Source organism: Rhinolophus sinicus, chromosome X (assembly GCF_036562045.2).
Source record: "Rhinolophus sinicus isolate RSC01 chromosome X, ASM3656204v1, whole genome shotgun sequence".
Lineage (NCBI taxonomy): Eukaryota > Metazoa > Chordata > Mammalia > Chiroptera > Rhinolophidae > Rhinolophus > Rhinolophus sinicus.
This window is the reverse complement of record NC_133768.1, coordinates 117,790,801-117,813,291: the sequence shown is the minus strand read 5'-3', so window position 1 is coordinate 117,813,291 and position 22,491 is coordinate 117,790,801. Positions and strand designations below refer to the sequence as shown.

At 48.5% G+C, this 22,491-nt stretch overlaps 1 protein-coding gene and 1 long non-coding RNA gene across 2 annotated transcripts; one reads left to right on the top strand and one right to left on the bottom strand.

Annotated features, from left to right (window-relative positions):
* The first annotated feature begins 1,846 nt into the window (after nucleotides 1-1,846).
* PRDM9 (PR/SET domain 9) lies at nucleotides 1,847-15,373 on the top strand. Its single transcript, XM_074323336.1, is given in 12 exon segments — nucleotides 1,847-1,915; nucleotides 2,311-2,434; nucleotides 2,726-2,833; nucleotides 7,814-7,863; nucleotides 9,271-9,427; nucleotides 10,054-10,155; nucleotides 10,361-10,632; nucleotides 11,004-11,071; nucleotides 11,950-12,155; nucleotides 13,434-13,875; nucleotides 13,933-14,144; nucleotides 14,397-15,373. Coding segments are annotated over 12 exon segments (2,787 nt in total).
* Nucleotides 15,374-15,534: 161 nt separating this feature from the next.
* Nucleotides 15,535-17,239, bottom strand: LOC141569620 (uncharacterized). The gene is made up of 2 exons (XR_012493313.1): nucleotides 16,710-17,239; nucleotides 15,535-16,290 (listed from the first exon to the last, which is right to left on the bottom strand). It is a non-coding gene; the product is annotated as an uncharacterized LOC141569620 (long non-coding RNA).
* Nucleotides 17,240-22,491: the final 5,252 nt, after the last annotated feature.

The window sequence follows — 22,491 nt, the reverse complement described above, 5'->3', positions numbered from 1 at the left end:
GATATTCACCACACAATAACTGGTTATGCAGTTCTTGATAAAAGTGTATTTTATGGGGAAGGGCACAAATGGTCCCAGGAGAAAGTTTGGGATCTTGACTAAAATCTAGTGGAACAAAGAATCTTTGTCAGTCCACAGGATGGCCATGTCCACCCTAAAGACCTGCTGGGATGTCGGAGCTCCAGGCTTAGCCTGGGGGTGGGCGCTGAGTCCTGGGGGGCAGGTCTTTCACCAACACGGGCTGGAAAACAAGCAATGAAAACCACTAGACTGTGCTTCCTCGCTGAAGGCTTCTTACAGACACTGGCAGGATCCAGAGCAGCCAATCCCTCGGAGTGGGGCGGAGCTTCCACAGGAGGTGTGAAGAGCCGGCGTCCGCTGCACTCCCACACCCCGCCTAGGATTGGGTTCTGCTCCTGACTGACAAGTAGGCTCCTCCCTATGGCCCCGCCCTCTTGGCTTCTTCTGTCCGCCAATTGATGGGCAGGACATTATGATCATAGCAGTGATGGGTGGCTTGCGCCTGACACGGTTATATAGGCGGGTACCTCGCCCTCCGCCAACTCTCACTTCCTGAGGGCGGGAAAGGCGCGCAGCCTGGGAGGCAGCAGTGCGGCTGAAGAACCCGGAGACTGACAGGAAAATGGGGCCTTTGCCACGTGAAACCCTTATAAACCCTTAACCCGAGACCTTCAAATTCCTGCCTCAGAGACACTCGATCTGCTCACCCTGAGAGGCTCCAAATCCTGTCAGCCTCGAAGGACCCCAAATCCTGTCAGCCTCGAAGGACCCCAAATCCTGTCAGCCTCGAAGGACCCCAAATCCTGTCAGCCTCGAAGGACCCCAAATCCTAATGCTTAGACCCCCAAACACCCTGAAAACCGAATTCCCCTCAGCCTGAGAAACCCCCAAACCCCGCAGCCTGAGAAACCCCCAAACCCCGCAGCCTGAGAAACCCTAAGTACAGCAGGCACCCGAAGACCAAATTCCGCAGCCTCAGACCCTAAATGCCCGCATCCTGGGAGCTCTGAATCTCTGCGGTGTCGAAGACCCCAACTTACCGCAGTGTCGGGAACCCAGAGCCCCTTAGTGAGACACCTCACGTTCCTCAGCCTCAAAGGCCCCACATTCTCTCCGCCGGAGCATCTACGTCTCTTCAGCCTGAAAGACCCCGACTCTTGTCCCGGGAGACCGCAAACGCATCAGCCCAAGGGACCCCACACCTCCTCCACCTGAGACCGCAAAGCCTCCCCACCTGAGGCGCCCAGTCCCTCCGCCTGGAGACCCCAAAACTTCTCAGCCCGAGAGACGCCTGGCCCTTAGAGAGCGACGCTGCTCTGTGCCCAGACTGTCCCGGAATCCCCAAAACCCTTCCGTGGGGAACGTTCACTCCTCTCTCTGGAACAGTCCTGATGGCCGGCCAGACCCCATCCCAGCAGGCTGGCCTCCGAGTCTCCTTGGGGCTTCTCTGGCTCGCACCTCAGGACGCCCCGCAAACACCCGCAGCCACATCCCCCCAGATGCCTTTGCTGCCTCTCCTGAGATGGGCCCAACTACAAGGGCGCGAAAGAAACCAAGCCCAGCTCCCAGGCGGCTGGTCTGTCGTGGCTGGCGGAGCCCCTCCCGTCCCATCAATGCGCCCCCAGACTTTCCCCACGTGCTCTCATCCTTGCTGGGGTCCCCACATCCTCCTTCTCTGGACACCCTGCCCAGATGGAGAAGACAGGCCTGGCTCTGGGCATTGGTGGGGGCTGTCACCTCCTCTCAGCCCCTTCTCCCTCCACAGGCACCTTGGCCCGTACCAGCCTCTGAGCCAGAACGGGGTCCCCCTGGTGGTCCCAGCACCATGAGCCCTGGCAGGTCGTCAGAGGAGAGCCCGGAAAGAAACACAAGGAGAAGAGGGTGGAAGCCCAAGGTGAGAAGTGGGGGAGGCCAAGCCAGCCTGCAAGCGGGGTCTGTGGGAAGGATGGGGAGAGGGGCCTGGTGACAAGGAGCTGGTGCCCAGAGGACCAGACTCCCCGCCTGCACTGGTGGGCTCCCCTCGCTGTGCGTGTGCACAGAATGGGGCGCTTGGTCCTGTCTGGGACGTGGGGGAGAACGGGACACTAGCGTCAGCAGCTGCTGTGTCGGGAAAGCTGGTGTTTGCTCCGTTCATCAGGGCACAGCGGGAGGGAGAGAATGTCTGCATCCTTGTTTCACAGAGACCACCCGGAGGTCTCAGTCAACACCCTGCACACACGGGGAGAAGAAGGCCCAGCCCGAAGTGCTGACTTGTAATAAGTTACTGATGCAACCTATGATTTTCTCGAGGCCAACGATGCTTTCAGAGACATTTCCACGTACTTCTCCAAGGAAGAATGGACAGCGATGGGAGACTGGGAGAAAACCCGGTACAGAAACGTGAAAAGGAACTACGAGGCGCTGCTTGCTCTAGGTAACAGGATGAGTTGGGGCTGTGAGCTTGGAAGCCCTGACACGCTGTATTACTCGGGCTCGCTCGTTCTCAGGTGCTCATCTCCCTGCATCTCCCTTCTGTGTGCAGAGCGACCTGGGGGGGAGTTTTGTTGTTTTGTGTGAGGGCAGGGCTGGCACTGAGGGTGCCACACTCACAGTGCCATGTTCTAGACCCTCTCGGCCCACCTAGTCCATCCCAGTGAGCTGCTCTGGTGCTTTGTTCCTCCTTCAGGCTCTTCCCTTTCGGGACAGAGATTTTGCTTCGTTCCAGGTCCCAGAGCCTCTCGACCAGCTTTCATGTGTCACCACAAGCAGGCCATGAGACCCCAGGCAGATGACACTGAGGATTCTGATGAAGAATGGACTCCAAGGAAGCAAGGTGAGGGGCCAGGAGGACTCAGAGGTGCCGTCCTGAAACTGACCTGGGGTAGATCTGAGCTGCCTGTCAGGGGTTAAGGAAACAGTGTTTGCTTGTTCAGCAAACAAGATGCCCAGAAAACAGTGTTACACAGAAAGCGACTGTTCCTATCAGGTTCTAAAATGTGTACAATAATTATATGTTTACAGATACATTAATAAGCAGTAACTGTATAGAAACCTGACAGTGAATAAGAAATAACAAATTCAGAATAGTTACATCCCAAGAAAAGGAGGAAGATCTGGCAGGTGATTTGGCTATGTCTCCGTTAGTTTTTTGTTTTTGAATTTTGAAATAGAAATAAAAAGATCTGAAACCATTGTGACAGAATCCTGACATCAGGCTAAATGGTGGATGTATACATTTTCCAGTGCAATTCTCCATGCTTTCCAAATGTTTACAATTTATCATTTTTAAAACTATTTTTGCTACACCTTGATAATTAAAGGGCAATTGCAGAAACCTTAGTTAAACTGTAAATCCACCAAAGAGCTTTCTAACATTAATCTTATAATAGTTCAGTTATTGGATTAAATGTCCTAGATGAGGAAACGATTAAGATACTATGTAAAGATATATAATTTATTTATGTATATTTTATCACACCACATGATCTTCTTACCCCAAAATGAACCAGATTTTTTGTCTTGATTCTGAGAGAGGTTTTCAGACAGCTATTTGGTCTTCCTGATGTCTCCCACATATCCCCTTGGCAACCACCATTCTATTTTGTTTTCATGAATTTGATTACTTTAGATACCATCCATATGTGGAATCATGCAGTATTTGTCTCTTTGTCATTGGTTTATTTTACTCAAGCACAATGTCCTCAGGGTTCATCCATGTTGTAGTGTATGACAGGATTTCTTTCTTTGTTAAGGCTGAATAATATTCCATTGTATGCATTTACCACATTTATCCGTTTGTCCATCGATGGACATTTAGGTTGCTTTCCCATCTTGGCTATGGTGAATAATGCTGCCATGGGGGTGCAAATATTTATTCAAGATTCTGTTTTCAATTATTTTGGGTACATACCCAAAATTTGGACTGCTAGATCATATGGCAGTTCTATTTATAATTTTTTTTTTTAAGCAGGGCGCAGCTCACAGTGGCCCATGTGGGGATCAAACCAGTAACTTTGGTGTTATCAGCACCATGCTCTAACAAACTGAGCTAACTGGCCACCCCCTATTTATAATTTTTTGAGGAATGTTTATACTATTATCCATAGTGGCTGAACCATTTTGCATTCCCACCAACAATGTGTAAGCATTTTAACATCTCCACATTCCTGCCAACACTTGTTATATGACATTTCACTGTAGCTTTCATTTGCATTTCCCTTTGATTAGTGGTATTGATTGTCTTTTCATATGCTTGTTGACGTTTATATATTTTCTTCAGAGAAATGTCTATTCAAGTCCTTTTCCCATTGTGTTAATCAGCTCAGGCTGCCGTAATGAAATACCACCGAATGGATGACTTAGACCACAGAAATGTGCTTTCTCACAGTTATAGAGGCTGGAAATCTGAGATCAGGGTGTCGGCATGGTGAAGTTCTCTTCCTGGCTTGTAGGCAGCTTCCATCTCACTGTGTGCATGCTTCTGAAGAGAAAGAAAGAGAGCCTATCTCCCTTCTGATAAGGGCACCAATCCCATCATGGCAGTCCCATTCTCATGACCTCATCAAACCCTAATTACCTCCCAGAGGACCCATCGCCAAATACCATCACATGGGGGGTTAAGGTTTCAGTATATGCATGGGGGAAGGAGGGACATAATTCAGTCCATAGCACCCAGTTTTAATAGGATTATTTGGTATATTATTATTGAGTTGTAGAAGTTCTTTATATATTATGGATATTAACCCTTACCAGATAGATGTTTTACAAATATTTTCTCCAATTCCATATGTCGTCTGTGTGGTTTGTTGATTTTTTCTTTGCTGCACAGAAGTTTGTAAGTTTAATGTAGTCCTATTTGTCTATTTTTGCTTTTGATGCTTGTGCTTTTGGTGTCATATCCAAGAAAGCATTGCCTATTTGAAGCTTTACCTCTAAGAGTTTTACAGTTTCAGGTCTTACAATTAGGTTTTTAATCTGTCTTGAGTTAATTTCTACATATATGCTGTATGACAAGGGTCCCTCTTCATTTTTTTTGTGAGTGGATATTCTGTTTTCCCAGCACCATTTGTTGAAGAGATTATCTTTTTCTCATTGTGTAGTCTGTGCACCCTTGATGAAGATCATTTCACCGTACACTCAAGAGTGTCTTTCCAGGCTCACTACTCTGTTCCATTGGCTTGTGGGTCTGTCTTTATGCCAATACTGTGCTGTTTTGAGTACTGTAGCTTTGTAGTATGTTTTGAAATCAGCAAATGTGAGGCCTCCAGCTTTGTTCTTTCTCAAGATTGTTTTTTGCGTTTCAGGATGCTTTGAGATTCCGTATTTAATTTTGATATTCCATAGTTTTTATGCAAAAAAATACCATTGGGATTTTGATAGGGATTACATTAGTGGATGAAAAAGGGGTTCTACGGAAAGTAACTTCACAGGGTGATCTGATCATAAATTCCTAACTGGGCAAGTCATGGTGGGTAGTCACGCCTCAGTCATATAACTGTTTAGTAAAAGGCTTCTCTTTGCCTTAAGCAAGCTCTGTTTATTGTTTCTGTGCATCTACATTAACACACCTTGGAAATGCCTCTTTTCAGACACCTCTGAAGCTTAACCACCCTCAAGAGAGCACAGAATCTTGTTAGCTCTCTTGTAGTCCACTCCCCACCTTCCTTTTTCCCACCTTCTGGTAATCTTCCTTACATTCCCTCCTTAATGCTAAATGCATAAAAGAAGCTGAAAAATGTTATTCTGAGAAGCATTTTTCTCAGTCTGTTGAGCTCTTGCTTCCAGGCATATATTGTTTGGCTCAAATCAATTTTGATACAAATTATCTACTGTTTGGACATTGACACTTTGAATCTTTAGATTGTTTTAGGAAGTATGGACAGCTTTACAATATTAAGTATCCCAATCCATGAGCATGAAATGTCTTTCCATTTACTTGTGTCTTCTTTAATTTTATGTCACCAATGTTTTATCATTGTCAGTGTATAAGTTTTTCACCTCCTTGGATCGGTTTTTTAATTTTTTTTCTTTGCTCATTTTTTAAAGTTAGTTTCAGGTGTACAAAACAATATAATAGACATTCACACCCCTCGCAAAGTGATAACCCCCCTCCCCCAACCTACTAGCCCTCTGACATTGTATACAGCTGTTACAATTCCACTGACTCTATTCCCTATGCTGTTCTCCACATCCTGTGATCATATATATGAAATTATAGTTGACATTAAATATTACTTAGCTTCAGCTTCAGGTGTACAGTCAGGCATCTACACTGTCCTAGGTTTATTTTATTTATTTATTTTTTGAAGATTTTATTGGGGAAGGGGAATAGGACTTTATTGGGGAACAGTGTGTACTTCCAGGACTTTTTTCCAAGTCAAGTTGTTGTCCTTTCAATCTTAGTTGTGGAGGGTGCCGTTCAGCTTCAAGTTGTTGTCATTTCAATCTTAGTTGTGGAGGGCGCAGGTCAGCTCCAGGGCCAGTTGCCGTTGCTAGTTGCAGGGGGCGCAGCCCACCATCCCTTGCGGGACTCGAGGAATCCAACTGGTAACCTTGTGGTTGAGAGCCCACTGGCCCATGTGGGACTCAAACCGGTAGCCTTCAGAGTTAGGAGCATGGAGTTCTAACTGCCTGAGCCACCAGGCCGGCCCCTAGGTTTATTTTTCATTAATTCTTTTTAATGCTATTATAGAAGGGATTGTTTTCTTAAGTTCCTTTTTTGGATTGTTCGTTGGTAGTGCATAGAAATACAACTGATTTTTGACTGTTGATTTTGTAGCTTGGAATTTTGCTGAATTGATTTATTAGTTCTAACAGGATTTTTTTGTGGAGTCTTTAGGAATTTCTACACATAAGATCATGTCATCTGCAAACAGATGTAATCTCACCTTTTGCTTTCCAAATTAGATGACTCTTTGTTTCCTTTTTTGTCTAATGCTCTGGCTAGGACTTCTAGTACTACGTTTGTTTCATAAAATTTCCTGGGGCTCAGAGACAAAAGGAAGAGGCTGACAACTCCATCTTTACATCAAGAGTTTATTAAGGGAACTTACACATGAGACGCCTCTTGGGCTGCAGCGAGACACCATGGATGTCCTCCGCAAAGTGTGGCAGGAGCTAAGGGGTTATACAGAACAGGGCAAGATGGATGGGGGTATGGAGTGTGACCACCCCAGATAAGAGGGACATCCTCACATGCTAGCTTGGGGAAGGGTACTGGCCTGTTCCAGGAACCGGCATGAACCAGCGTAGTGGGAGGGTCAATCACACAGTCTCTGGGGATTCTGGGGAAGCAATCTCTGTTCTGTCCTGCATCTAACCAGACCTAGCACGAGGGACCAACATCAGTCATCTCAGGGAACAGTCTCTCCTCCACAGTGTTGAGTGGAAGTGGCAAGAGTGGGCATCCTTGCCTTGTTCTTGATCTTAGAGGAAAAGCTTTCAGTTTTTCAATGTAGAGCAAGATGTTAGAGATGGACTTTTCATATATGACCTTTATATTGAGGTAATTTCCTTCGGTTCCTAGTTTGTGGAGTATTTTTGTCATGAAAGGCCAATTTATTTTTTAAATAAATGTAATAGATACCTTATGAACATAGAATGAAACATAGCTGAGGCTTTGTCTAGTTTTAAACATTTTAAGAAAATTAGTTGATGCCCCCAATAGAAGCATAAGCCTTAATGGTACCTCAGAAACCATTTCCAATGGTTTGTACTTGTCAATCTCTGATTCAGAATTCTGTGTCCCCAGTAAGAATCTCCAGGTTTTGGAAACATTTACCAACCAAAACACTGCTTTCTCATCACCTTTTAGTCATGCCTTCTTGGGTGGACTTCAGAGTGGGACAGAGTAAACACCAGAAGGTGAGTAGTTCCCAAATCCTGTTGTCGAGAAAATGTTCCTCGTGGATCCAAATGCAGGTAAGAGAAGGAATTGCAGACTGTTCTAGGGACTGCTGCCTTCCTTTTCTGGTCTCTTCTACACAGTGTCGATATCTTCATCATTTCAATAGTGAATGACAAACAGCAACAATGCGAGCTGCCACTTGTTTTATTTTCACAATATTTCAGACTTTAAGAGTTTTACATGAATACACTTACAACAATCCTGAAGTAGGTACTATAACTATCACCATTTATAGCTGAGGAAACTAAGGTTTCAGAGTTACAGAAATGTCTGATTATGTGTCTGAGAGCACAGTGTCAGGGGTAGTGCAATCTAATCCAAAGCTCCTTCTCTAAACCACTTACAAACTCATTAGAACATCATCATTTTACAAAATTTGCACCGTCTCATCCATACATGTTTACATTGTTCATCTGACTGACGAGCTCAACCTCGGTTCTTTCTGCCATGCTACATTGAGAGGTGCACGACAACCCTCTGACTCAGGGAAGCTTTCTGGTATGCAGGCAGTTTGTGCAGTGAGGGGTCCCAGGGGAGGGAGGATAGAGGACCCCAGCCTCAGAGCCTCCCCCTGTAAGTAAAGGAATCAACTCCCGTCCCTGAGGAGCCTCAGGGCTGATGACTGAGAAGCAACAGATAATACATCAACTTTAGGACTTCATGTTGGTCACTCACTATTCCACAGACACTCATCCCTCTGCAAGGACTTTGTATCAGTCATTCACTATTCCACAGACACAAATCCTTCTGGAACTGATTTCAAATCCTCCTTCCTGTAAGAGGAAGTAACAGCTTCTTTCTCTGAGCTTAATCAGGTGAGGCTCATGTGCTTTGGAATTGTTTAGAATCAATGCCTCCCTCTGCTTTGCGAGCTCTTTGAGAGGCTGGTCCAGACCTGATGCTTCTCAGAAGTCCCAGGCCTGTCTCAGGGTCCCTGAGGGCCCCCTGAATGTTTTCTGAATGAGTGATTTCAAATTTACAACCTTATTCAAACAGAATTGATGGGAACCAGTTAATCGAATTACAGATATTCTTTCCAAGATAGAGCAGTTTGCAACTTTTAGCATCATTTTCTTTACTGTCTAGATATGTATGTCTCTCCCAACCATTTCTTTGTTCTATTCCCAATCTTACTCCTACTTTTACGGAAAAAGTTGGAAGGAAAGAACCTTAAGGCATGGGTTCTAGTCTTGGACTCATTACCCACATAGGCCCTTTCTGTTCCCTCTAATATTCATACTCCTCAGGAACTTCCAAGGGTGGTCGAAGTAGTAATTAAAGTCATGCCTGTGAAAACACATCATAAGCCCTAAAGAATTAAAGAAACGCATTTTATCTCTTAATATGTGGCTCTCACATTGAAGGCAACGTCCAGGGCACCATCAAGGAACAAACCTAGTTTGAAGGAATTGTCAGGAGCAGCAAATTTGCCGAAGTCAAGTGGCTCAGAGCAGACCCAGAAACTAGTGGCTCCTCCTGAAGAAGCAGATACCTCTGGACAGCACTCTAGACGAAAATCGGGTAAGTGAAAATAATTTGGAGACTTTAGTTCCTCTGAGTCCTCTGTAAAGGCTGATAAGTATGGCCAAGGTATGTGGGGTGGACTTTGGATAGGCCTGGGTTTAAGCTGGACTAAGCTGAGACCTGAGGTTAGCTCTGGGGCTTTGGGCAAATTTTATACATTCTGTGGGCTCCTGAATGCTAATCTGTAAAGTGAAGATAAGGATACAAAGCTCATACATTGTTTGAAAGCATTAAATTACATTTCAAAGAATTGACACATCCAAGTTGTCCAATAAATCCATCTGTGATAACAGGGACCATACTTTCTTGGTGTTGTATGCTCAATGCCTAACACATAATGGGCCCACAGCAAATATTTTCTGAATGAGTAACTCTATGCATGAACCATTTTGTAAATACAAAGACTGGGAAGTTAAACCTGATAATGTGAAGAGCTAGAAACTAAAATTGAATCAGCCACCTGTAGTCAGTGTGGAGCCTGAGTCTCTGAACCAACAGTTAAGGGAGGACAAATATAAAAACAGGTGACAATTTGATAGGAGGAGATTTTGTGTTTTCTGGCAAAACAGGGACTAACATTACAGAGCCCGCCAACCTCACTCACCTTCTCTTCTCCAACTTAGGACTCAGGAGAAAAGAGATTGAAGTGAAGATGTACAGCCTTAGGGAAAGAAGGGGCCGTACATACCAAGAGGTCAGCGAGCCCCAGGATGACGACTACCTGTGTAAGTGACCCTCACAAACAAGGCTGTTATGTATTGATACAATAGTTTCATCTGGTCATTTGGTTCCCAAATCATTCCCTTCCTCTCGTGGCCTGGAGTACAGGATTGAGGCTCAGTGATGTGACTGCCCGGGCTCTCTCTGAAGCTCTTTACGTCCAGGAACACACACTACACCTTCCCTAATCCCCGTTGCTCTTACCTCCAGATTGTGAGAAGTGTCAGAATTTCTTCATTGACCGCTGTGCTACTCATGGGTCCCCTACATTTGTAAAGGACCGTGTGGTGGATAAGGGGCATCCCAACCGCTCAGCCCTCACTCTGCCCCCTGGGCTGAGAATCAGAGTGTCGGGCATCCCTGAGGCGGGGCTTGGAGTGTGGAACGAGGCATCCGATCTGCCGCTGGGTCTGAACTTTGGCCCCTACGAGGGCCAGATAACAGAAGATGAAGAGGAGGCCAACAGTGGATATTCCTGGATAGTGAGAAGCATCTACCTGTCCCCTGTGGGTTGGGGGCCCCACCTACATGCTGGCACGTGCATGGGGACAATACGGTTAGCTCTGTGTGCTAAGTGCACTTTGCGTGAACGTGGCACTCCCATTTAAAGACCAGAGGGTAAGTGGGAGCAAAGTGGTGCAGACACAGCAGAGGGGCCCCTCCGTGAGATGCTCCTACTGAGTGGATAGATTAACTCTGACATGTAGATGGTGAGCGAGAAGCATGTCATGTCATCACAGTTGGCAGTGGGATCCATGCAGGCTGAAAGCGCCTGGATGACAGTGGAGTAGAACAATTCTTCTACTACCTCCCCACCAAAACAAAGCCTTTAACTTCTTTCCCTGAACCTCAGATCACCAAAGGGAGAAACTGCTATGAGTATGTGGATGGAAAGGACGAATCCCAGTCCAACTGGATGAGGTAAGGCCAGTAGGTGTCTGGGTTCCAGACAGGACCCTCATCAATGTCAGGCCGCTGGTCCTTCCCTTCTCATCAAGCCTCACTCAATGGTCCCCTCGATCCCCTACTCTTTTCTCCACACAGTGCTCTTTCGTACCAAGAGACATGAAGAAAAAAGGAGATAAAATATGGTACATGTCCTCAAAATGCAACTTTCTACGCTGGACAAACTTTGGGCCCTGGAAAAACCTGGAAGGGGCAGAGATTCACTGGGGACCCTGGATTCATACTTTAATCTAATGAACACTTATTCAGACAGTGGGATTCCTTACATACACAGATCACACAACCCTAGTCCTTATGAAGGACTTACTGCCGACAGACATGAAACAATTGATTTCAGAAATATTTAACGATAATTTTCCTGTTTTTGAGAAGTTCACAGTGCCAGGGTACCCTAAAACAAGGGACCTTTGACCTGTGAGGTCAGCAAAGCGCCCTAGCCTTGGTTCTAAGCAGACCTGGGTCCTGCAGCCTGCAGAGCATGAGCGAGCCTGTCTGGCCTTGGGTACCTTGCCCTCCTGACCCAGCCCCTTTCCTTGAGGGGTTCTCTTCTATGGGGGATACAGAATGTGAGTGTTATTGTCCTGTCTTACCGTGCTGCGACAGAGACCTCCTAGGGCGGGGGAAGCTTTCTAGGCAGCACTTGGACGCAGGTGTCCACAGGACATTGTGTGAAGGGCTTAGATGTGGACAGAAGGTCCCCCAGGAGTGCACGGGGCAGTGGGCAACGTAAGAGCCTGAAGGCTTTCAGTATCAGGAGGGCAGCTGGACAGGGATCTGGCACGTAGTGGGAACTTAGCACCTGTGTTTTCCCTCCTTTCGCCTCTCAATCCCAGGTATGTGAACTGTGCCCGGGATGACGAAGAGCAGAACCTGGTGGCCTTTCAGTATCACAGGCAGATTTTCTACCGAACCTGCCAGGTCATCAGGCCGGGCTGTGAACTGCTGGTCTGGTACGGGGACGAGTACGGCCAGGAGCTGGGCATCACGTGGGGCAGCAATTGGAACCAAGAGCTCGGGACAGAGACAGGTAGGCAGTGCAGTTCTTCTTCAAAATGGAAAGAAAAGAAAGGGTTCTTGGAAATGCTCATGGTCCAACTCCTAGGGTACAATCCAGTCTAATGTCAGTCAAGTTTCAAATCAGTTGCTTCAGAAATGAAGGATTCATTTCATACACGTTTGACTCAGGAACAATTTTTATATTTTTTATTTTTGTTCTGATCTTTTTATCCCCCAGCTGCATTTCAGATTGAAATCCTTTCAATGGGACCTGACCCTCTGTCTTATCCAATCCAAGTCTCACTTCCCGACAAGAGATCCAGGCTCATAGGGCTCCTCAAATACCTTTTCGAATGGGAGGCTCAGATTCAGCTTTACGCAGATGCTCCCTTTAGCCACGACTCCATCCTGCCTTCCGCATTTGTGGATCTCCAGGCTGGGTGGTTCCTGACTTCACAGATCCTTTCCCCACGTAGGATGTCACTAAGGACAATTCCACTTAAGGCATCAAGAGTGTTCTTAGCTCTCAACACAGTAAATAGCTGCAGACAGTCTCACAGTGATACGCTTGTTAAAAGGCAAAATTCAGACAAGTACATTTGAGGTTTTAATTGGCGTTATTCATGAGTCAGCAGAAACCCATGTGGTGACTACCAGAGAGCGCCCAAATGGTTGTACAAAATGGACGGTTTTTACATGGAGAAGGGTGGGCAAGGGCGCAATTAGCAAAATAAAGAATTATGTGGGGGCCGGGACACCTTTGGGGAGAAGAGCTTTTATCATGCAGATTGCCTCTTCTTTCCATGGGGTGGGATGAAGAGGGTCCACAGATGACCTCACTGGTATTGACCAGAAAATTCCAGAATGGTTGATGAAGACGGTTTCTGGGAGAGGCTGAGACTGCAGTTAGATCGGGTATTAAATCTAGTGTGTTTTCATGAGCTTTTAGCATGAGTGACGCCATTTGGGGCCTGTGGTTTTTCTCTTTCACATGACTTAGAAGATTCTTGTCTATGGGGAAGGGCCACTGCGCTGCCATCTATAAAAGGACTGAAACTGCCTCTGATGCTTCTTGGAAGTCCCCAGTGTGGGCAGTATGTAGAAAAGGCCCTTGACAGGGGCTTTCTGGGTTTGTGAAGATGTAGTGCAGAACAATGGGATGAAAACAGACTGTAAAGCAACCCTTTGTGGGAGGCAGAGCTTGCCTTGTCGACACACTGAGACTGACCAGTAGGGCCGGTCTCACCAGGACACAGCACACGGCCCAGGCAGCCTTGTCAACACCTGCCCTGACCTCAACTTTCTCTTTCAACAGGACCAGAGCCGGAGATCCATCCCTGTCCCTCCTCCTCTCTTGCCTTCTCCACTTAGAAATCCCTCAGCCAGCATGTGGGCCGCAGTCACCCCTCTCAGGTCCTTCCAGGGACATCAGCAGGGAAGCACCTCCAGTCAGAGGAACCCTGCCCAGAGGATCAGAGTCAGCAGGAGCAAGGGACTGATCCACACAGCTGGGATGACAGCGCTGACGGTCAAGAGGTCAAAGAAAGGTCCAAACCTTTGCTTAAAAGGATTAGGCAGAGGAGGATTTCAGGGGCCTTTTCGAAACCACCCAATGGGCAAATGGGGAGTTGTAGGGAGCGTGAGAAAATAGTGGAGGGAGAGCCCAGGACAGGCCAGAAAGTGCATCCGGAGCACACAGGCAAATTATCTGTGGGAGTAGGAATGTCAAGAACTGTAAGAGTCAAGCAAGGCTTTGATGATGGGTCATATCTCATTCAGCACCAGAGGACACACTCAGGGAAGAAGCCCTATGTTTGCAGAGAGTGTGGGCGAGGCTTCAGTGTAAAGTCAAGTCTCATCAGACACCAGAGGACACACTCAGGGGAGAAGCCCTATGTTTGCAGAGAGTGTGGGCGAGGCTTTAGTGTAAAGTCAAGTCTCATCAGACACCAGAGGACACACTCAGGGGAGAAGCCCTATGTTTGCGGGGATTGTGGGCGAGGCTTCAGTGTAAAGTCAAGCCTCATCACACATCAGAGAACACACTCGGGGGAGAAGCCCTATGCTTGCAAGGAGTGTGAGCTACGATTCAGTGTGAAAACAAATCTCATCCGACACCAGAGGACACACTCAGGGGAGAAGCCTTACGTTTGCAGGGAGTGTGGGCGAGGCTTCAGTGTAAAAATAAATCTCATCAGACACCATAGGATACACTCGGGGGAGAAGCCCCATGTTTGCCAGGAGTGTGAGCAAGTATTCAGTCAAAAGTCAAGTCTCATCACACACCAGAGGACACACTCAGGGGAGAAGCCCTATGTTTGTGGGGAGTGTGGGCGAGGCTTTAGTCAAAAGTCAACTCTCATTGCACACCAGAGGACACACTCAGGGGAGAAGCCCTATGTTTGTGGGGAGTGTGGGCGAGGCTTTAGTCAAAAGGGAAGTCTTGTCACACACCAGAGGACACACTCAGGGGAGAAGTCCTATGTTTGTGGGGAATGTGGGCGAGGCTTCAATGAAAAGTCAAGTCTTATCAGACACCAGAGGACACACTCAGGGGAGAAGCCCTATGTTTGCAGGGAGTGTGGGCGAGGCTTCAGTGAAAAGTCAATTCTGAGCAGACACCAGAGGACACACTCAGGGGAGAAGCCCTATATTTGCACGGAGTGTGGGCACAGCTTTACACGAAAGACAAGTCTCCTCAGACACCAGAGGACACACTCAGGGGAGAAGCCCTATGTTTGCAGGGTATGTGGGCGAGGCTTTAATAAAAGGTCAACTCTCATCTCACACGAGAGGACACACTCAGGGGAGAAGCCCTATGTTTGCAGGGTATGTGGGCGAGGCTTTAATAAAAGGTCAACTCTCATCTCACACGAGAGGACACACTCAGGGGAGAAGCCCTATGTTTGCAGAGAGTGTGGGCGAGGCTTCAGTGTAAAGTCAAGTCTCATCTCACACCAGAGGACACACTCAGGGGAGAAGCCCTATGTTTGCAGGGAGTGTGGGCGAGGCTTCAGTGTAAAGTCAAGTCTCATCTCACACCAGAGGACACACTCAGGGGAGAAGCCCTATGTTTGCAGGGAGTGTGGGCGAGGCTTCTGTGAAAACTCAAGTCTCATCAGACACCAGAGGACACACTCAGGGGAGAAGCCCCATGTTTGCAGGGAGTGCGGGCGAGGCTTCAGTGTAAAGTCAAATCTTACCAGACACCAGAGGATACACTCGGGAGAAGCCGTATGTTTGCAGGGAGTATATGAGTGAGTCATTAGCACTAAATAGTTGCTCAACAGCCACAGGACAACTGTAGGCACCACATACTTGAGGGGGCTTCAGAGGGAGTCTTCAGACCCTTACCCTCCCCAAGAGTGTAATGAGTACAGAAGTAATTGCTTAAACAAATCCTCCACTTTCATGACAAGAGATAAGACAAGTAGTTCCTTTAGTGCTATGGGGATGTCAACAGCAATCTCCTCCATGGTTTCTCTGGCCTCCTGTTCTAATAAATTTTGTCTCCATACAAATCTCCAGGCCACATACTTCATTCCCCCCTTATCACTGAAAGCAGAGGTGTCCAGGAGGGCGACAGAGAACTCATACTGTCAGCCACAGGAGCTCAACTCCTGGAAAGGTGTGAGTCTGGAGTCACCGTAGTTAGTTTACTGACCAAGGAGAGAAATCTAGGATTTGAGACAGACTCACGGGGGAAGGGAATTCCCTGGACTCCTGGGAAGTGTGTCCTTTTCTCCTAAGAGGCCCCACCCTCCTCCTTTGGCTTCTCTTGGCTCCTCTCCTGGTTTCCTAGGACCTCTGTAGTCGCCGAGGTGAAAGCCAGGTGGGGATGTGTGAGTGCACGTATGTGTGCATGGCTCTGTCTGGGGCACTTGGTCTCCCTCACCCTTTCCTTGCTGTCCCTTCGAGGTCAGCATCTCATGGTGCAAAGCATATGGACTCCAGATTAGACCACAGTGGGTTTGACTCAGCTCTGCCCTCACCAGCTGTGTGACCTACGGTAAGATGATCGGCTTCTCTGTGCCAATGGGAATGGTGACCTCAGCCTTGGGGGCTGCCGCTCACAGTTGAGTCAGCACAGGCAGAATCTGGCTCAGAGGATGGCCGAGAACGCAGGTCTCTCCCTGAACACCTTTCAGTTCCCACGTCTTCTGGGTCTTTGCGCTGGGCTAGGAACATAAAGACCAGTTATGGGCTTCGGAGCCAAATTCAGAGGTTGGGCTGTCCCCACTTTTCTCTGCACAGACTCGGCTGCCCTGAGGAGGTGTGGGGTCAGGGGGCACTCCCTCCAGGCCACTGCCCTTCCCACTGACCCTGGCAGCCTCAGAGCCTCCGTCAGCATAGGCAGGCGGTACTGAGAATAAGCCGAGACAAGGCCCTCACTGGCCCTGCCGAGAACCGACTGTGGGGACAGCACCTGCAGGAATCGGTCCCACTGTAAGTGGGTCTCTGGGCCCCTGCACGGCCTCACCTGTGTGGCCCATCACACAGCAGCTTCTGTAACACACCTCCCCTGTACCTGGCCCTGCGTGGTTTAATGCACCCAACACCAGCTCAAAATTGTTAATTATTGTGTCTTTAAACTTACGTTTGTTACTGAGGTTGATGGGACAATGCTATGCACAGAGCGGACGTGCATCGTGTTGGTCACGCCTGGCCACCCGTTCACAGATGAGGTCCACGAGGGCACAGAATCCCCATGGACCCAGTGGGTGGGAGTCCAACAAGACTCCTGTGAGAACAGGGCAGCCATGTGCCGCTGGGGAGCGAGGGTGCTGACAGTTCCAAGAGGCCACAGTTTCCTTGGAACCAGAACTGATTTCAAACACAGAAGTGACAGTCAGTGAGGACCCTATCACACCCTCTCCTACGTGAGTTACCTCTGCTTCCTGGGGAGACCTAAGCCATCTCTGTCCTGTTCCTGCTACGATGGGCTCAGGAAGGCTGAATTCCAACCCCCCTTAGAGGAGACACAGAGGAGTGCAGGCCACCCCGGGGGAGTCTCAAACCCCACGCACGACCTGCAGCAATGAGCCATCTGCCCGTCTCCCTGTGCCAGGCCTATGAAGAGGCTACATACACCATGTGGGTTTCACAAATAAATACCCACTATTCTTTTTTTAATGAATTTTTTTAAAAGAAGGTATGTGTCTATGCTTTTGTTTCCCTTCTCTGTGCACTCCTCCCCCCCAGAGAGAACACTTTGAATAGCCTGGGGCTTGAAAGCCATGGGCCATGGGATGGGGCAGAGTTACGGTGTGATGCTGGCAGAGAAGCTGGAGCTGAAATACAGTGGGGAGGGGGACCCAGGTGATGGTCACCCCCACTTCCACCAGGACTGACCCTGGAACTCTCCTGCAAGGCGGAGGAATTGCAGGTGAGGGGAGACAGGTCTGTTCCCTCTTCCTCCCCATTCAGCAACAAACCAAATTCCTAGTGTGGCCGCCAGCCTCCAAGACAGGCCCCCAAATCCACCTCCTGCCACCCACACCCTTGTGCATTTCCTCCTTCAAAGACCAGGGCTGATCTGTGAAAATGGTGGTGAGCAACTCCCAAAGCTGTCCTAAAAAGGCATTTGGGCTTCAGCCTTGCTCGAGCTGTCTCACAGGGGCTCAGATCACCTTGTGCAGGGAGCTGGGTGTTTACACACCCTTCCCACCCAGCTGGCAGCTGCTGGCAGCCAGTCCTCGGTTTGAAGAGGAGACTCAGGGAAGTGAGTGCTGCCTGACATCTGTGTCACTGGGGGGGGGGGGGGGGGTGCAGACCGGTCAGCCAAGAACCCAGAACTGCAGAGCATTCTCCACAGCTGGAGTTAGGCAAGGCTGACCCCTGACCCCATGCCTTCTCAGGGCAGCCGAGTCTATGCAGAGAAAAGTGAGGACAGCCCAACCTCTGAATTTGACTCCCAGGCCCATACCCGCTCATTATGTTCCTATGTCCAGCACAAAGACCTGGAAGACATGGGCACTGAAAGGTATTCAGGGAGAGAATCGTGTTCTTTGCCATCCTCTGAGCCAGATTCTGCCTGTGCTGACTCAACTGAACAGCAGCCTCCAAGGCTGGGGTTACTGTGGGCACAGAGTTCCAGTTTCCAGGCTCTCGACCTCACGTGGAAAGGTGCTGTCTTGGGTAGTAGACGGTCATCAGCTGTGACTAGTTGGCTATCAGCTGATACCAGTTAACCATTAGCCACTGATACAGCTGCCGTGGCTGAGCTAGCAAGCTCAGATTGCAGTTAGCAGGTTGGGTCAGTTGGCAGAAAAGCGGACAGCAGGTTGCGGATCATGTGGCTCCTGCTTCCTGTGTCTCGAACCCAGCCGTCACCGAGACTATAGTGGTATGAACCCCCCATCCATGGCTCCTTTTTGGCCTCGCCATGTCCTGCGTTCTTGTGCGGGGAGTGGGAGCAGAGACCCCGCATGACAACCCACATGACAGTCACCATTCCCATTTTATAGGTTAGAAAACAGGTACAGAGAAGCTGAGCATCTTATCCTAGGTCACACAGATGGTGAGGGCAGAGCTGAATTAAACCCACTGTTGTCTAATCTGAAGTCCATATGCTTCGCACCATGATGTGACGGGCCAGCCGCCACAAGTCGATAGGTTCCCGAATGGGGGAGTGGGAATGAATAAAAGACACTCTCACATATGATGGCGATCGCGGACTTCAGTGATCCTGAAGACACTAAGTTTATTTTACTGCACCCATATAAGCAGTTTGAGCACGTGCAAGTATGTATTAACATAACAAATGTAAATTCTTTAGCTTTCACATAGAGGATACAAAATTCACCGAAACTCACAAGTAATTATCTTATCAATTGCCCTGATAGGCATCAGCCTTCTGTGTCTGGGAACTGGCCGCTCCCACCAAATTCCTCAGCAGCTTACAAGCTCAAGCTCCCCTCAGGTGCAGGCAGAGACAATTGCCTCAGGGGGAGGAAACAGGTAGCATAAACCGAGCCATTCTGCAAAGCTCAGAGTTTCCTGTAACCATGGCTCCCCACATCTCCCCCTTTTTTATTTTATATGAACAAAATCCATCCAGTCAGGATGGTGAGGTGACGGCGCCTGTCTTAGGCATCCCAGGACGCCTGCCTCAACTTACCCGTCATTGGTACTCATATTTTATCATACAAGCCCTGTCTTAGGTGTTGAAGCGGCTCCCAAGTATTTGCCCGTCGTTGACTAACCCGTCCCTCATAAATGCACAGGGGTGAGAGTCTTAAGACTTGCCTTAAGCTCAAGCTGATGGATGTCAGCTCGTAAGTCTAACATCCTGCTGATGAAACATCTAATGAGGATGGGGAGTAGGCACAGAACCAAACAGACACAGAAGCCCAATAAACCGCTTTGGCCTACTCAAAGCATACTCAATTTCTTTAAAAACCTGCAAACTTCTTTCAGCATACCAAGGTCCAGAAATATTAACAGGAAGCATAACAAAAGATGGTTGTTTAAGTATCATAACATGAGTTCCTAATGGTACCCAAGAAATACAATTTGCTAAAGAACAATTACTACAGGATACACTAAATTGATTTCCTATAAAGTGTACATTAACATTTCCAATCAACAGTGCATAAGGAGAAGGAACACAAGCAGATATATTAACAGTCTTAGCAACAGTAGTCCAATCTCTAGTCCCATCTTTCAAGACACTCACATGACTGCAGGGAGTGCCTGATTTACAGAACTCAACTATTTGAACAACTTCACCTATTACTCCCATAAGTCTCCATAATGAATTTTGCTGATATTGTGTATCAGAAGTCCAAAATCCAGAAATCAGTTCTCGGGCCCATCCTGACTGGTTACTTCTTGACCAGTTAATGATGTATCTGCCTGTTCCAGGAATGTCATAACGAACAGGATCATTGCCAGGACAGTCTCTCCATGGGACAGTCTCAATATTTAATTTCAATCTTTTATTGCAAGATGGATGTGATGGAGGGATGGGCAGATTTATTCTGCGTCCTCCTGACCAATCACCTAGCATATTAAGACGAACAGTCCATCCAACTAAAGAGTCATTAATGTGCATAGTGACAGGAGAACTACGCAAGCACCCAGATGTTGACCTATTATTTGCAATACAAATAGGCAAACCTGTTCCTATACCATTATAAGAGAAATTCTTCTCTAGTTGTTGTTTTATGTGTCCATCAGAGGGCAATCCTAAGGCCTGAGTATCATTAACATAGACTGGAATCTCAGGACCGTCCCACACAGTGAGGTGGAGGATTGGTGGATCAGGTACATAGGCCCAATACGTCTGGTCAGGTTCTGCTTGGCAAAGCATCAGTAGCATCATCAATGGGCTGAGGGTCCACATGTCGCACCAATCTTTCTGGCAGCCACCGAGGGCCTTCTGCATCCTGTGGAAAAACACATACATGTCCTCGTCCCCATATGAGGACTGGATCTGGGCCTTGCCAAGAGCCCGTAAGTGGGTCATTCCATTTGACCAAAGCCTGAGGGGCAGTGGAAGGATGCCAAAAGCGCTCTGCAGCACTCTTGCCATGGGTACAAATTCCCTCTGACATCAAAAAAGGTTAGCAACATCCTTGCAACAAGTTCGCGAACTTGTCAGTCCTCGTATGTTTCATGAATACCCTCAACCATGTCAGACAAAGAGGGATGTTGACAGTGACTGAAGGAGAAAAACAGGGACAGAATATATGGAGAATGTGGGGTGTGGGGTGCTGAGCTGCTGCCAGTCAGGACAGCCCTCTGGACCTGAGAGTGGCCCCAGCCTTGGACTAGACACTTTATGCCAGGGCAGAGGTAAGGGACTGTGCCCCAACCCACCACACAGGTCCAGCTACTACAGCTGAGCAGGGGGGAGGCTGTGCCAGCAAAGCTGCCCGAGGAGCCTGGTGTTCAGCTCCCCCGCAAATGCTGCACCAGGAGTGGAAGCCCCAAGGCCCCTTCAGCCCCAGCGCCCAGGCCAGAGCCTGGGATCCCACCACAGCCTGCCTCCCCAGCTCTACCTGGGGCTGCAGTCTAGCCCCTGCAGGCCTCACCATGGCCTTTCCATACCCAGGCTTTCGGGTCTCAGACCTGGGTTCCTTTGGACTGGTCCTCCTGGGCTGCCTCTCTTACATGCAAAATAAATCTTTGGTTTGCACCCCACTGCCCCAGATGTAGTCACCTATAGAGACTGTCTAATCACACTGTGAGTTGAAAAAACGGCCCTGGGGAAAGTCGGGAGCCAGGAGGGGTGGGTGGCCTAAGGCAGCATAGGTAAGAGCCAGGCTAGAAGGCAGTTAATTCAGGTGTGCCAAACCCTGTGCTGGGTTTCACCTCCAGGACTCCACATTCCAGCGGGCAGCTTCCAGGGCACCGATGACTGCACCTGGGTAAGAGCCCTGGGTCTTACACGTTGGCTCAGAAGCCTTTGGCATGAAGAGCTTATCCTGACCTCCACTCAGGTGTTATTCCCACGTTTCACACTAGATGGCACCAGAGAATAACTTTTCCTGGTGACCTGCACATGGTGTTATTCCAAGACGCACACGAGATGGCAGCAGAAAGCGTGTCCCTGCCCACCGGCCTTAAAAAGTGTGAATCCGGCCCCTGGGACTGAGCTCACTGTGAGATAAACCCAGTTCCAGGTCCTTCACACACCTCATGTCACCCACTGCTCCCATTTTCAAGATAAGGCAGAGATGATTACTGTCTCCATTTCACAGGCATTTAACCAGAAGACTGATTTTAACACAGTTCAGAGTCCAGAACCGAGGCTGAAATTGCCCAACGTAGACCAGTAGAGCTTGCACACACGGGGTCCTGGACAAACAGAGTGATCCAAACAGTCCTGGCAGCGTTGGGTGGAATCTTGGTCATTCTATATGAAGAAAATCTGCATATAAGATAATGGTGCAGTGTGCCATGCACTCACCTAAGATGGTTTAGGGGTGGGACCAGGGCAGGCAGCTGGGGATGGGGACAGGTGGGGAGGGAGGTGGCGGCCTATCCCTCACAGAAGGACAAGCACTGCCAGATCCCTGTGACGGCTCCCCCACAGCTATGCGATGCCTCTCCTCGGGCCTTTTAAAATCTCTTCTTCCTCAGCCCAGAGTAAGGCTCTGCTTCTCCCCATCTTCCCTTCCTCTGAGGTCACAACTGACAGGAGCTTCCTGGCTGCTCACAATGGAGTCTGGGGTGACACTTTCCTTATGGAGGGTGCCTGAGCCTCAGACAGGCGCAGAGCTGGCTTCTGTCTCCTCCAAGTACGAGCTGTGTGACTTCAGACAAAGACATGGAAAGTCCGTCTCCTCACCTGTCAGGTGGGGTAACCGCTCCATCTCAGGTGGCTGTGAGGTCAGTGAGATGATGCAGGTGAGCTCCTGCCCCACACGTGA